General features: G+C 41.2%; 2 protein-coding genes across 2 annotated transcripts in view; both read left to right on the top strand.

The window, feature by feature from the left end:
- Positions 1-3,620: 3,620 nt before the first annotated feature.
- On the top strand, positions 3,621-14,346 carry LOC126202911 (uncharacterized). The gene is made up of 5 exons (XM_049936991.1): positions 3,621-3,749; positions 6,503-6,709; positions 6,792-6,836; positions 12,090-12,323; positions 14,161-14,346. Exons 1-5 carry the CDS (start codon positions 3,702-3,704, stop codon positions 14,233-14,235), a joined length of 609 nt encoding a protein of 202 aa, XP_049792948.1. The 5' UTR covers positions 3,621-3,701; the 3' UTR covers positions 14,236-14,346.
- Positions 3,645-16,002, top strand: part of LOC126202909 (uncharacterized) — a 57,839-nt gene continuing 45,481 nt past the window's right edge. The window contains exon 1 of the mRNA XM_049936990.1: positions 3,645-3,691. The gene's annotated coding sequence lies outside the window, so the exon portion shown is untranslated. The remainder of the gene's footprint in view (positions 3,692-16,002) is intronic.

Genomic DNA, 16,002 nt, shown 5'->3' on the forward strand with positions numbered 1-16,002 from the left:
CTAAACTAAATTTACATAAAAGGAATTCCATTTTTTTACGTAAGGCATATTTGTAACAAAATCACAACATTGCCAATTGCTTGCTGACTCCATAGTTACTATACAATCATTCTGAAACGTCCCTGACGGATTTGTTAGTTGGCATCCAATGACTAGGCCAGATTGGAAGTTACTGAGCTCTCCTCACTGAACCATCAGTTTTTTTTTCTTGTACTGACAATACTCCCCGCCTCCGTTTATAGTAGTCCCGCTCTTGTGGCATCTAGTGAGCAATTACCCATTACGTAGGGCTGTCCGGATACTTTTGATGAGATTGTGTCTTTCACACGGATCCACAGATAGTGTCGCGAGTGTATGTGTTAGGAGACTGTGAAATACAGTACAACTTTGATACTTAGCGAAATCTTGTTCATTTCTTTCTTACATAACATTTTAAGTAATCGACCAATGGAGCCAGCGCAGCGGACTGAAATTCGTATGGAGGCCTTTCAAATCCCTGTCCATCTAACAATTTTAAGTTTTCTGTGGTTTCCCCAAATAACTTCAAGCGACTTACCATATGGTACTGGAAGTACCAAAAATTTTCTTCCATTGTTCTTCGACCAAGAAATATCTGTAAGATATTTAATTGCACAAGAAAACAACGTTTTTAGCATACATGAAATAAATTACAAGGTGGATGTTTATCGGAAAGGCCAAATGCATACTTTCCGATATTTTATAACTGTGTGACGGAGCAGAAGAGCAATCTTGACCCTTGCCTTGATTTCAGTATTCGAACTTTTCAGGGGGGGTCTCGTGGATTGACAATGATTCTTCAAAATCGACAACACTTAAACTTCCTTACAGTCATTTTCCACAACATCCTCTCTCTTGAGAGTTGCTATTGCAGCAAGTATGATAGTTAGTCTTCCATTCACAGATTATTTAACAATAGTGTTAGACATGCCACGTAATAAAGCAATAAATCAAAATTAAAAATCAACAAACTTGCAAGACTATAATTAAGTAGAGGTCTAATTAATTCCGAAACAAATATTACACGATTCAATGACATCTCTGTCTGCTTAGATAACGACCATATTGATACCGTTTCCCCTTCATAGTTCTGTGTGTTGTGCCAAAGGTTTGTATGAAAAACTGAGTCAGAATCCCTCCATAAAGTAGGAGACCTCATGGAACTGAAAGACGTTTAGCATTTTACATCACAGAACGTGAGCGTGCAATTTTCCCTCGCATCGGCCTTATACTGGGAAAGTGTGTTTCGCAGTGACAGATGTTTTAACAACTGTAACATACTTTACAGTTCTTCCCTTTTATTATTTAAGTAATTCTTTGCTATATATTATGTTGTATTTAAGGAGTAGGCTGGAAAGCCTCAATGTAGATCACAAGCTAGAAGAAATAAATGGGTAGGATGAAAGTTTGAGATGGATGGTGTGGTGCGCTTGGATAACTCAGCTAGTGAGGCAACTGCTCACGAAGACCAATGCTGCAGATAGGAGACCTGGATTAACAAAATGTTTTAATTTTTCAGGAAGTTTCACTTGAGCGCCAGTTCCACCACATTGTTACATTCTTGAAAGCATATCTCGGTATAAAACATCTCTGTGGTCAAACTATCAACGTTCAGATCATTTTGCGTTGATAACTGAACTTATACCTCTGACGTACGAAAATATTCGTTCATAAATTTCGCTTATCTTATCTTTTGAAAAGAAATGAGACACGGTAAGCCTCCCTCATGTTACCTTCAGTCTCCAGGCTGCCACGTTGTAAGAACCTGTTATTTTCTTATGTGTAATTTGTTTACAGATAATACTATAATTTATCGGTGAAGTGATTAATACCTTTTTCTAATAATGCCTACAGCTTCTATTTATGTTTCAGCCATTTAAATACATTGGGAGCGAATGGTTTGGTGAAGTGACCTTATCACGCCATCAGTACGCTGTCAAATGGATATTTGTACTGCTGTAAGTCGAACCTGCAGTATAAAATTTGGAAGTCCGATTACTATTTTTGTTATAATGCAAGACATTATTAAATTGAATCTCATGTTATTACGGTCTGGTAGTCATCAACCTGATCTCTCCAAGGACGATTCTGTCCCTAAATTTACAAGAATTATCCGAGTAATAGGGTTGTCTTCGATTGTAGAAGTCTTAATTTCATTCCATCACAGAATTCTATTACTCTGTGTCATTAAAATGCTTCTGCTGTCCTCTCTGTGATATGTCCCACCTTCCGAAAAATTAAAATTCAAAATTTTTCTTTCTCATGTAAATGATTTTGTGGGATACATTACAATGCACAGTCTGTCATCACGCACATAAACATGACTGTGATGAGGACTTGACACTCTGCATTGCGAAACTGTATTGAACAAAATTCAATTTGCCTTTATGTCCGACGGATGATCACGACACTGTGTTGCAATACTTGAATTGTAACGGCTAGGCAGTTGCCCTAAATTCTACCATCAACATAACAGTAAATTCACTACGTCTCACTCAGAGACAAGTACATCTTTTGCTCCGAAACTTCAGCCCCAAGTTAGTTGGGCAGAAAAGTTATTGTATGAAACATCGTGCTCCTTCACTCTAAACAGTTATTCATCTAGCACAAATTTAGTTGCAAATGCATATGGCTTCTTCTCTGCTGGACCCGCAGGTTGCATAACTTCATACTCCTTTATACTTTTTGCAAAATTAACTGCAAATAGTTAATCCCTTGTTGTTTTTAAATAAGCTCAGCAAGAGCTTGTTTCGGCATTTGTGCCATTTTAAAGTGTTCATCTAGATGGACGACACGCCTAGTATGAGCTGCTTTGTGCCGCTGAGGAAAAATGTGGCTAAATGGCTCTGAGCACTATGGGACTCAACTGCTGAGGTCATAAGTCCCCTAGAACTTAGAACTACTTAAACCTAACTAACCTAAGGACAACACACACATCCATGCCCGAGGCAGGATTCGAACCTGCGACCGTAGCGGTCGCGCGGTTCTAGACTGTAGCGCCAGAACCGCTCGGCCACCAGAGGTCGGCAGGAAAAATGTGGGTTCTAGTTTGGCGATTAAATAAAGAGAATGATAGTAAAACTAAAAAGACAGATGATGTTAAAGAACAGCCTCGGAGTGTAAGATGAATGAATAAGGACTCTGGTAAACTCTTGTTTCCAGGAAGGCGAAAAATCTGGTACCCAAATTCAAATGGTACAAATGGCTCTAAGCACTATGGGACTTAACCTCTGAGGTCATCAGTCCCATAGAACTACTTAAACCTAACTAACCTAAGGTCATCACACACATCCATGCCCGAGGCAGGATTCGAACCTCCGACCGTAGCAGCAGGGCGGTTCCGGACTGAAGCGCCTAGAACCGCTCGGTCACAGATGCCAGCCTCGGGTACCCCGTCGTGTGCTTGTGATACACCGTTCACCTGGTTCCTGGTGGGGCTGCAGGTGTGTCACATCTATCACGCCTGTCCTGACGCATTTCCGAGCAAACCACTGGTTCAAGGTCCTCCTCTGCACCTGTACAAACTTCATGACCTGACGCAACCTGTTTGCAGAGCTTACATCTGGTATCATTGCAACAAAATGCAGAAGCAGTTTCTTCAGACGAAAAATGGTATAAAATGCGCTGATTCCGCATCATAGTCACACTCCTCAGCAGCAGCAGAACCAGCAGCATTTACCGACATGGCGTCCAAACTGATAATCTTGCTCGCTCTGGCCTCTGTGCTCCAGGTACGTGCAGTCTTTACTCTCGAGCCTACTGCATGGTAGCATCATGGCTGTAGCACCTGGAGTGCCCTGTGTCTTTTTTATCTTGGGATTTGGAGGTGTTTCATCCCAATTGAAATTACGTGGTTCAGTCACTAACATATGCAACTGACCTGAAGATCAACCATTACTTCCGATTCTGCCTGTAGTGTATACCGTCGCGGTACTGACGAAACATGTAATCAGCAAAGCGTTTCCGCCACCGAGGAGATCCGTTGTTGCCAAGCAAAAACCAATAAAAACAGCAGCACCTATATGTTATTTCTGTATATGTCGCACACACACTGACCACTGAGCTACGGAAGAAAATTCTGGTTAAGTTTTTTCTTTTATATATATATATATATATATATATATATATATATATATATATATATATATATATATATATATATATATATATATATTAATTTTACACCACTCGTTCCGTAGGACTAAACTAAGGAGCAAATCTCCATGGTCATGGAACGTGTGAGCATATGAAATTCAACAGAAAAGTGATTACAGATAAAATGAAATTTTTATGAATACTAAAAAAACGACAAGCTATCAGTTTATATAAACGCATTCGATAATGTAACACAGGAATTAGCTCAATTTTTCAAGGAATTCTTCGACAGACTAGAAGGACTGACCCACAAGGAAACTCTCCAGTTTAGATTTCCAAGCACGTGTATTACTGACGAGAATTTTGAATTTTATTCTTTATTGAAAATGGATGCTCAAGAGTCAAGGAGGTAGGATCCAAATGCAGATTGGACTTCTGCCTAGCATGCACTGTGTGAAATCTGATACTGTTAACGAAAACTAACATTAAAGAGTGTATACATTGAGAAATCTATTTCGAAATACTAAAACTGATGAACAAGAGTCGACAACAGATTCGAGAACTTACACTACTTACTTCTCGAACCGTCTGTTTCTGAGCCGAAAATACACATTGAGAATGAAAGGATTTACCCCAAAATACAGTACTATACGTCATAAGCGAGTGGAAATAAGCAAAGTAGATTACTATTTGTGTCGAACTATCACGTGCTTCAGATACTGATGTTATAGTAAAAATGTCAGCATTTAGTCTTTGGACAAGATCCTGAACATAGGCATTCCTCGACGGTTTAACATCTATCTGAACACCCAGAAATTTGAACTGTTCAGTCTCACTAACCATATGCCCAATCTGTGTAATTATAGCTTCAAGCTTTGTTGAACTGTGTGTTAAAAACTGTAAAAACTGCGTCTTACTGCGATTTAGCGTTAGTTTATTTACTACAAGCCACCAACTTATGTCTTGAACTGCACTATTTGAAACAGCGGCAGTGCTCCACACAACATCCTTTTCCACAAAGCTAGTGTCATCAGCAAACAGATATACTTTAGAATCACCCGTAATGCTAGCAGACATATACTTACATAAATAAGGAACAGGAGTGGCCCTATCACTAAACCCTGGGGCACCCCCATTTAAAAGTGCTCTTCTCGGATCCCACAACGTAGCCATTCTCAATACTGTGGAGACTGATCTTTGTTGACGGTTCTCTTACAAAATTGACAGTTGATCTCGTGTGATCGTTACTAGACCGATACTCTTTCTTTCCAGTTATTCTATTAAGATATGGAACTACAAGGGTAGTGAAAAGGTAGCTGGAGGGTGGTCTCAATATCAGCAACCTGCAATCTGCAGTATAATGTATCTGGCATCCACATCTTCAACAATGATTCTCACGTTACTTGCATTGTCGTGGAGTCACCACCATCGTCCTCTTATTCTTCTTCTTTTCCTTTTTCTTCTTCGCTTTCTCCCTATCCTTCTTCCCTGCTTTCTCCTTATGTCTTTCCACAAAGAACTATTTGCACTCTTTCAATATCACCGTTTCTTTCGACGTGACTTTTCAATCGATTTCCCATTTCTCTTTTCGTTGAACTGGAATTCTTCTCACAAGCCTTACTTATGTCTTACTTTATTTACTGTACATCCCTCATTTGTGAATTGAACGTACAAAAGTTTGGCTGTTGCACAAGGTCCACATTCAATACTTAGGAAATTTTCTGTGCATGGAAGTTTCCCGATATTTTAACTATATCATTTCTAAAACAACGCTCACACTCACGAGGATTAACTGCTTTCACTTTGATAACAGTAAAAAGCCCTAAGGGAGCCTCGAATACACATTTCCCCCCAAGTTTGACCCAGTCCACACTATTCTAGAACTTCAGTGAAACCTGACGATATAGAAAGTCATTTAATATCCAGATTTGGAAGACATTTTCACGTTCAAAATTCGGATTCGCAATAGTAAAAAAATCGGTATAGACAAACTGAAAACCAGACTGTCTCAGGACATGATAAGCTGATATAGTACAGTGGTTAAGCTACTTCTCCACGACCACCAGAAGCCTCGTGATACAGACTTCCTCTTACAGTCCGAGGATATTCACTAACAACAGTAGTCCGGTTTTGTTTTAAATTCATCCCCAAACTAAAACGCAACATTTTCCTCAGCGGCACATAGCAACTTACGCTCAGTATAATGTGCAACCATTTGGGAGGTGTCTCATTTTCATTTTGATTGAAGTCTTAATCAATGTTGAAGGGAAACACACTGTTTCATGGTACAACCATTCTAATATATCATTAGTTCTAGTGGAAACAAAGCGTTCCAGGCACAGTGCATGTTATGGATAGAGTGACTTTATTGTCCCTTGTTACTTTACAGATCGGCACATCTACCCCCACATGGGGCCTTATCGGCGGCCTGGGAGACGTACTCGGATCGCTGGGACAGGCCGTAGGTACGATGGTCAACGCCACCCACGAAGTCGTCTCAGGGATCGAGAATACTGTCAACACTGCTATCCAGACAGGCGAGGATCTTCTCGTGGACGCCCTTAACACGACTGCTAACGTCGTGTCTGACATACAGGTGGGATTATAAACTGTGCGTGAAAGACGGTCACGATCTATAAGAGGCGTTACAATAATGAAATCATTTTCTTTGTTTGCAGGAGGATGTCCAAGACCAAGTTGAGACCGCGGTAGAAGGAGTTCTGGTAGGTAACTAAGTACTAGACATGATGTCATATTGTTGTAGTATTGCATAGTTTTTGGCAAAGGTAGACATTCATATTCACACGCTAAGGTCATACATCGTGTCAGAATATACGTTTTTGACAACCTGTATGAAGCTAATGTTTCTAGAAAGCAACATACAACTCCAACTGCCGTTATTTTTGTGCCACTTTCGTAACCAACGTCCGAAGTAAATGGACTGAAGCTGCACTCGAATAAACTGCTCCATTCTCTGCGGAGTTTTATATACAGAGAGAGAACGCGTAACTTTTCAGCTTGTATTGTATTGTATGGAACTGGGGACCTAGAAACGATGGAGAGGCTTCGTCCCCGCCATAGCCCTCGTGGTACACAGCCCCACAACAGGCTACAGCTGTCCACTCACCCAACCTCCGCCCCACACCGAACCCAGGGTTATTATACGGCTCGGCCTCCAGTTGACACCCCCCCCCCCCCCCCCCCGGAAACGTCACGCACTAGACGAGTGTTATCCCCAATGTTTGCGTGGTAGAGTTATGATGGCATGATGGTGTACGCGTACGTAGAGAAAGTGTAACTGAGACGTAATAAGTGTAACCAGCCCGCATTCGCCGAGGCAGATGGAAAACCGCCTTAAAAAGCATCCACAGGCTGGCTGGCACACCGGACCTCAACATTCATCCGCCGGGCGAATTCGTGTCGAGGACCGGCACGCCTTCCTGCTCGGAAAACAGTGCGTTAGACCGCAAACCGGGCGGGTAACTTTTCAGCTCAAAAATCAAACGATGTGGCGCTATTGCTAACTTACTGAAATCGCCATGTGGAGGTCCAAAATTTCTGAAGAGCGATCGAACTTGAGGCTCCTGATGGGCCTTTGAAACGGCCAAGGACAGTTTCTCACGGTATTATTTATAAACCGACTTTGTGTTCCGTGTCTAATAACCACGTCGTCGTCTACACTCTGAACACCATTTTCCTTTCAAGTCTATAACTATCGTTTGGTTTGTTTAAGGTATTGATAATTTGTTCTTTCCCAGGCGAATAATCACAAAGCAGTTCATAAAACAGGGGTCGACTTGTTTTCGTAAACTTACTGACCAGCGACATAAATGTAGCAACTTTGTTTTGTCATGTGAACTGCACTGTCTTGCGATTCCACAACCATTTTAGATGAGTCGGTTTCCTTACAAGAATTCAAGGAATAAAAAAGAAATTCTTTAAAATATCAAGTGTTCAGTAATTGATTTGGTGAAAAGAAAGACGTAACAGCAAAACGTGTCTCTCGCTGAAAACGGAAGTGTGTGCCACCTAGATAACAGACACATCATTAAAGGTATTTTACAGTGAGGATAATTGTAGAACAGTTACAGGTCGTACATAAATGCTGACAAAAAGTCTCGAAAAACAAGATATTTTACGAGGCACAATGCATGTGCAGTAAAAGTGTTTCCAATGAAGCCATAAAAACAACAGTTTTTACAAGATAATTCATTAGTTTTCTTTGGTTTCGTAAACATAAATAGCACCCCTTTCACATGTCGTTCCCTTGAGATTTAGATGATATTTAACGCCTGTGGTAAGTCCATGAACTTTTCATCAAGGTAATACATTTTTTATGGTGAGTGAGAGAGGGGGGGGGGGGGGTCAAATAATGTGAAGAAGTATCACACCCTCCAAGAAAACAGAGATTACATTCGTCTCCATATAAATCCCCCTAATGCAACACAGAACTGGTTAAGCTCAACTTACCTGTCATATTTCCGTTTGCTGTATCATTTAAACCCACAGCGCGAACTACAGAACATAGCAAACATAAGATTCTTTTCACTTTATTTCACGCCAAACATCTGAAATAATTATTTCACTAAATATGTTCTTTAACATTTTTGTGTGTAAAGGATGTGTAAGAACAGTTTTCAGTGAATATGTATTACTTCATAATCCCATAAATTTTCTGTTTCTTGCTGCAAAACTTTAGTCGTGATTTCGTCTTCCAATATCAGAATATTTGCTTTGATTATGCCTTTACCTGGTGACTTCGTTATTTCTCAGTCACGCAAATGTTTTACATACTTCTTTTCCGTCTTCTGGAACTAAATATTCCTTCCTTTGTTCCATAATTTTTCTTGGCCACTTATCTTCAAGGTTCTTCACAATTTAACAAGTTCTCGAAGTATTTGACTAAGATCTCACAATTTTCATCCTTGATCACTGACAGCTTCTCTTTCTTTTTCTCTTCGAAAACTCATGATCTGTGGTTGGCTTCAAACTGAATACAGTTTTTCAGTCATATAAGGCTTTTCTTATATTTCTGAGAGATAGTACTTCTTTTGGACTGGCATAGCAATTTCGCTGTCAGTAAGCATGTTTTTTCTGTTGCCTCAAATGTATCTTCCATTTTTCTACGTAACAAGCTTTATGGATGCCTGAACTTTTTCAGTTACCCGATCGCAGTCTTCAGTTCACTACCTGTGTCTAAGTGTTACCTGTAATGATTTGCCAAAATTTACAGGATATTATCCCCGGAGTCCATTTTCTTTTCCAGTAGTAGTTTGTGAAACTCGCTTCTGCCTTCTTGTAGCTTCTCACAGTCCACTTTCATTGCCTTATTGAGACACAGATATTTCTTATTTACAGGAATATGAATAGTTTTATGCGCGTCAAGAAATGATAAATCTCGATTGGTTTCTTTGGGAACTTCCACGTTAACAATTACGCTGGTGATTCGTACTAAGATGGCAATATGGCACAGATGATATTCTCTGAGGCCTCTGCGCGGCGAACATTATATTTTCCTTTTCCTGAAAAGTGTTATATAGAAAGTGGACCTGATTTTACAGTCAAAATTTTCGCCCATCCTTTAACACTTGCGTTTACTCTGTTGTGGGTTGAGTAAAGTTTTTTTCCAAAACTATCATTTTCTTTCTGCTTGTAGACTGAAATCGTCCCTTAGAATTATTACAGTGTCGTTTAAGTTTTGTGTAGTTCGTCCTCTAACTGATCCCAGAGTGCTCCTACTTCCTTTGGATTTCTTGAGTTTTACTGATTTACGGGAACGTGTACAGTACATAAAGGACACTTCTTTTTTGCACGTTACAGTGGCAGCGGTGATTATTCTAAAGGGAGAACTAAACTCCGTTACAGAATGTGTTTTGGCTTTCCTACACTAAACACTGAGCCAAGCTGTTAATGGTTCAAAATGGTTCAAATGGCTCTGAGCACTATGGGACTAAACTGCAGTGGTCATCAGTCCCCTAGAACTTAGAACTACTTAAACCTAACTAACCTAAGGACATCACACACATCCATGCCCGAGGCAGGATTCGAACCTGCGACCGTAGCAGTCGCACGGGTCCTGACTGCGCGCCTAGAACCGCGAGACCACCGCGACCGGCAAGCTGTTAATGGTTTCTTCTGATTATCACGTTGCAAAACACTAACAAAACCATTGCACAAACTACTCCGTTCGATTAAGAACTGATATTCTAGAGCCAACAAGAATTATAGTTGTATACGAAAAAAAGATGAGCTGGTTATGTCGTCTCTGTAATTAATCATACTACGGAAATAAGCTTATTATATAAGGGCCTCAGGAAAGTTGCTACAGATGACACCATGTTCCCAATATTTATAAGGTGTCAATAGAGATTTGAGAAGAAAGATTTTGGTGGTTAAATCTACACAAAAATGAAGAGATACGTAACTTATCACCGAAGAAGTAGAACTTCAGTCCTACGGTAACTTGTGAAACGATTCACATCTCAACTGTAGCTTTGGCTCCTCATCAGTTCTCCTCAGTGCCTTTCAAACATACAGAGTATTTGGCTACAGTTACATAAAGTGACGTAAATGACAGCTATAGTACAGAAATTGAAATACAATATCAGAGTTAGTTGCAATCTTGTGTTTTCCTACCAAGTAAAGAAATTAAATAGTGCAGTATTGTGTGAACCCCAGATAATCACCTTCATTGTCAATTCTTTTTCCAACAAATATCGAGAAATAACCTTAAATCAGAATATATATATGAAGATGGTATCTGTTTCTTCAGACATGTCCGAAAGAACAGATACCATCTTCATACACATATACAGTTAAGGCTCATCGGCCATTTGACCAGCTTCTTCTATGCGGATGCACGAACAGTGCCCAAACTCTTACGGGAATCGGCAAAAAGCAGCGAGTATTGAGTATAATGGGCAGGGGCACTGTGAATATAGTGCGGGACAATAAGTTGGGAATGAGGGTCTCACGGCATGCGTGCCAGAGATAAACCCCTGCAGTCGCACTATCCTCTGTGTCCTCGGTGACTCAGATGGATGCCGGCACGGTAGTTCAGCGTGTTCGGTCAGAGAGCTGGTTGGCATCTCAAATAAAAAACTGAGTGGAAGGAACAACAAATGAACTTGAACGGATGTCATGTGACATCCGCAACGACCAAACACAACGATCAACAACGGACAAAAAAGAGGATAGAACGTCTGCCATGGAAGCAGAAGATCCTGAGTTCGAGTCCCGGTCGGGGCGCACATTTTCGACCGTCCCCGTTGACGTACATAATTGCCTGTATGGAGCTAAGCGTAGTGATTTCATTGTAACTTAAATCAGAAATTGGATTTACACGTAGATTTTGATAGACTGTATTACAGTAACAGATGAAGATGGTATCTGTTTCATATTATTTATTTTTCCTAACAACGTTCCCAGGTTTCATGGCTATTGTTTCTCCATTTTGCTTACAGACGAGTGTGTTGGACACTCATCTGTAACTGAGGTGACAGATTGGTGACATAAATCCCAATCTGTTTAGTTCTCTATAGCTCCTAAGAAAATAGAATTTTTGAGCGAAACCAGTGGTCACACATTTGTTCCATTGCTAATGCTATGCTCGCGTAAAAGTTGCTCTGCACTCCACACATAACAACAACAACACTACGTAGACGTCACCGGCTTACTACCTGACTACATTCTTGATGTATCCGCAGCCGGATCAAATGACCTTCTTGACGCGATATTTCAGGAGGCCCGCTGGCGACCACCTTCAGGTAAGAACACTGGTTGCTAAATCTCGCTGGCGCAACGGACACTTTCATGCAGATACAAAGACGACATCAGTAGCACCCGGCGTTACTTCAGCATATTTGTCTCAAATCAGCTTCTGTTACAAGAAGGGAATACATCCCCTAATTCGTTTCCAGTCGTTTAGTTGTAATCCTCCGCCCCACTCATTAGTGTGTTCCCATGCCTTCTTCTAGAACCTGACCGGCAGCGTCTCGTCTGGCGTTCTGAGCTCTGTGTCTTCACTGGCCAACGGCATCGGCAGCGACGTGGCTCAGGTGATCGGCCTACTCGACAACGCGGCCGAAGACAGCGTCGACGCCATCGTCCAGCTGACGGCCGACGCCACCGCCTCCTTGAACCAGCTGGTGGACCTCGCGCAGGCAGTGGGCGACGCGAAGCTTAACATGGTCGTGTCCTCACTCAAAGGGGTAAGAGTAGCAGCCTGCTGGATAAAAAATGAAACTTGGGATGCCAGTTTCGTTATATAGAGTTGAGCAGCAGTTTAATCTGAAACATTTACTTCTCACAAGGTGACTCACTTGCCTTCGTAATTTTCACGATACAATGGGCGACAGCTACTGCTGCCTTTTACAGTTGCTCCATCTTTTTTTGTATTCGGTTATGAAAAGTGTCTTTAAGGCCGGCAATGCAGTTTTAGTTTTTGTGTCCCTATATATTTGTGGCTACTGCTCTTAATATGCTCCTATATATTGAAGATGAAATAACACGAACGAAAAACATGATCGAAGCAGCAAATGGGTTACCGCACTACTGAGAAGTTTTTGAAAATCTCTAGGTTGCGACTGCAAGAGAAAAGGCTGCATTTAAAAAATTCCTTTGCTGAATTACTCTGAAACTTTGGCTTAAAAATACAGTTAACACAGTTAACAGAATACAGTTAGGAATACAGCTGACATTAGCAATGACGATCTCGTGCTTACCATGTGCTTGTTCGGCCGTTAGTTGCAAACCGAATGCTCTAGTTCACCTTGAAGTAGGTCCGCATTCATCGACTCAGTGTCGTCTGCATCCCGTTCCCATCTTCCTACGAAGTAAGCATAAAGGGACTGGAACACACGTCGAGGCTTCATGTACGAAAGCCGAACTATACTTACTACAACTAATTTAATTTGCTCATTCACTTGGATATCGTTTCACTGGGTTACACACGAAATCTTAGTCAAGAAACAGAACTACGGATATCTTTAAACACAAGAAGGAACAGGTTGAATAGGGGTAGTCAAACTGTTTTACCCACCGTCTACTTAGGTACCTCTGTTAGTAGTAAAATTTTCTAACCGCCCAACAGTTCACAGAAACTATAATTTACAAAGTGGGGAAATAACTTCATAAAATTTAAGAAGCAGAGCTACATCAAGTTAGATAATTTAATAATAATGTCTCACCAAATATTCTGTCAAAATTTTGTAATGTGTAATGAAAATCTGTTTAACCCCAAACGCCTACTACCCACCCTTATAGCTGGAACGCCCACTAGTGAGCTGTAGGGACCAGGGTGACTACCAATAGCTTAGAGGGATATTTGCTAAGGCATCTACGAACATTTAACATAGCGAAAAAAGAATAAATATAATGAAAAATTAATGGAGGAGACAGATATTAGTTGTATACAGAGCAGAAATTTTCGTGAATGATATCAGTTTTCGCACTAGCTGTTATCGATACGATTACACGATTTATTTTATATTACGTAGTTGAGTGATACATAGTTTCAGCTGTGTGGCGCGTCTCTAGTGCAACTCATGATGCGTTAAGTACAACACATCCTTACACTTGTGACACTGAGTAACTTTTATTTTCGTAGTACCCTGTGATATGCCTGTAATTATAAAACCCAGCTAGCCACACGTTGCTTCTAAAATTCGGCGACGCAGATGAGTACACTGACCCCAACCCAAATACGAACATTTAAGAGGTTACACATTATTCTTTGAAAATGACTACAGAGACAAAAATATATAACAGTGAACAACATAAAATATAAGGATGCTTCAATCCCAGCAGTAATTGTTAGTGCAGCAAACTGTTATCATACAAGAAGTTTAGCGTGGATGTGGACCCTATTGCAACTAAAAACAGCAGCAGCTAGATATTCAAAGATTAAGAGCGGTGTAGACAGTGATGGAGAACAGAATCAAAATACTTTGCAATTAAGAAAGTTAAGAAAACATGCATTTTCGCATCTGCACGCAAACTCTAATCAGCTCATTTACTCAGGTAGAGGACACTGATGCTGTGTTTCAGTCTGTGGACACTGTGACGTCACTGGTGGATTCTCTGGTAGCCGCCAGCAGCAACAACACGAGCAGCAGACGTTAAAAGTCGACGCCAGCGCGGGGGAACATTCATCAGCTTCTTTGTCCTAACAGATGTACTGTAATGATGCGACGCCAATCGGAAATGCTGAATAAAAATGTGTGATAGAAATAACTAGAGTCTGATTTCTGAATATTCCTGTTACAAGCTCAAGCTCTGATAACACAGAGCCAAACTTTTCAAATCTGAACCACAGCTAACGTTATAAAACGTCTGCGCGGGCAACACACTTTTATCTACAAGATCACCAACGTGGGGTGTCTCCCACGATGAGAAATACTGTAGTCTTCATGGCTCCCACACATTGGCCAAAATCCCAGTTCACATAGTTTCGTCGCGAACATCGTCGTAGTGCCTTAATTAAAGGAAAGGAAATCCACTTTTGACAGAGGTGGTAGACTCGGGACACGTTTTCCCAGTGGACTATGTTCGCGCTCTCTCCCATGCCTCCGTGTTTCAGAAAGAAAACGACCAATTTCACTGAGGAAAATCGCAGTCTCGGAGTGTACATATTGTAGAAAGTTTAGATTTATTCACTACTGCAAAATTCGCAACCCGTTGTAAACCAAGGATTCGTTAACAGAAACCACTTAATTACACTATCTGATCAAACGTAGCCCTTTGTATTTCGGAACTGTCCACCAGATATTACTAGAGGCAAACCCGCCAGTATAAAAGGAGGCAGGGAGTGTTGTGTTGTCAAAATCGTGGCATCAGCTGCACAAAAGGAAGGCGCCACCGCTCCCCCCACCCCCCTCTGGAATTGCAAGTCTGTACACAGACGTCAAAGAAATTAAGAAACTGTCAGTCCTATCGGCCAGTTCAACGTCCCGAAAATTCTAGGAACAATTCAGAACACAGTAGCCCAGCTGAGGCAAGCTTCTGATCCGATCACGAAATTTACGATAATATGCAATGCAGTTTTCAGGCTTCTTGGGCCTTAATCGAAGGTGCACGATCATGACCTGAAATGTCGATAGCATTCTGTTTCAAAGGAACGCCCTCCAAGAATTCCTTGACTCATATAAAGTCGACGTGGTGTGAATCACAGAGACGCGTCTAACACCGGATGACAACTTTAACGTACGAATCTACATAACGTATAGGACTGACAGGCCGAATCGACAAGGGGGCGGTACAGTCGTGTTAGTCAAGAACAGACTGCCGCACTGTTAACTAAACACACCACGCCTTAGAAGAGCAGACGCCACAGCAATAGAAACAGTAATAGCAGGGAGATCAGTCGCTCTAATATCTGTTTACCATCCTGCACGGAAGCCAAACCTACATCCTGATGACCTCACCGACTTGACAAACAAGGCCGAATATGTGATAATAGGTGGTGACCTCAACTCCAAATATGGTGCATGGAATTGCAGGGCCACCAACACCAACGGAAGAATCTTACGTAAATAGCTAGAAGCACACAGCGGCATTACAGTCATAGCACCGACGCTCTTCCCCTACCATTGAACTCAGAGGCCGGACATATTAGACATATTTGTCTGTAGAAATCTGACACCAGCCCACCATAACAGTAGTAAATGATCTGGACTCGGATCATAATCCGGTACTACTGTCACTAGACAACGACCCAGCAAGGCAATTTGACATTAGATCTATTTTTTTGGAAATTTGCGGTAAGGTCTTATGGGACCAAACTGCTGAGGTCATCGGTCCCTAATCTTAAGCGCTACGTAATCTATCTTAAACTAATTTACGCGAAGGACAACACACACCCATGCCCGAGGGAGGACTCGAAACTCCGAC

This window comes from Schistocerca nitens, chromosome 9 (genome assembly GCF_023898315.1).
Source record: "Schistocerca nitens isolate TAMUIC-IGC-003100 chromosome 9, iqSchNite1.1, whole genome shotgun sequence".
Lineage (NCBI taxonomy): Eukaryota > Metazoa > Arthropoda > Insecta > Orthoptera > Acrididae > Schistocerca > Schistocerca nitens.

What these genes read in the sequence shown, in the direction of transcription:
- LOC126202911 (XM_049936991.1), top strand. Translation starts at nt 3,702, where the DNA reads ATGGCGTCCAAACTGATAATCTTGCTCGCTCTGGCCTCTGTGCTCCAG. An exon ending in CTCTGGCCTCTGTGCTCCAG is followed by an intron (nt 3,750 to 6,502) that starts GTACGTGCAGTC and finishes GTTACTTTACAG; the next exon opens with ATCGGCACATCTACCCCCAC. An exon ending in TCGTGTCCTCACTCAAAGGG is followed by an intron (nt 12,324 to 14,160) that starts GTAAGAGTAGCA and finishes GCTGTGTTTCAG; the next exon opens with TCTGTGGACACTGTGACGTC.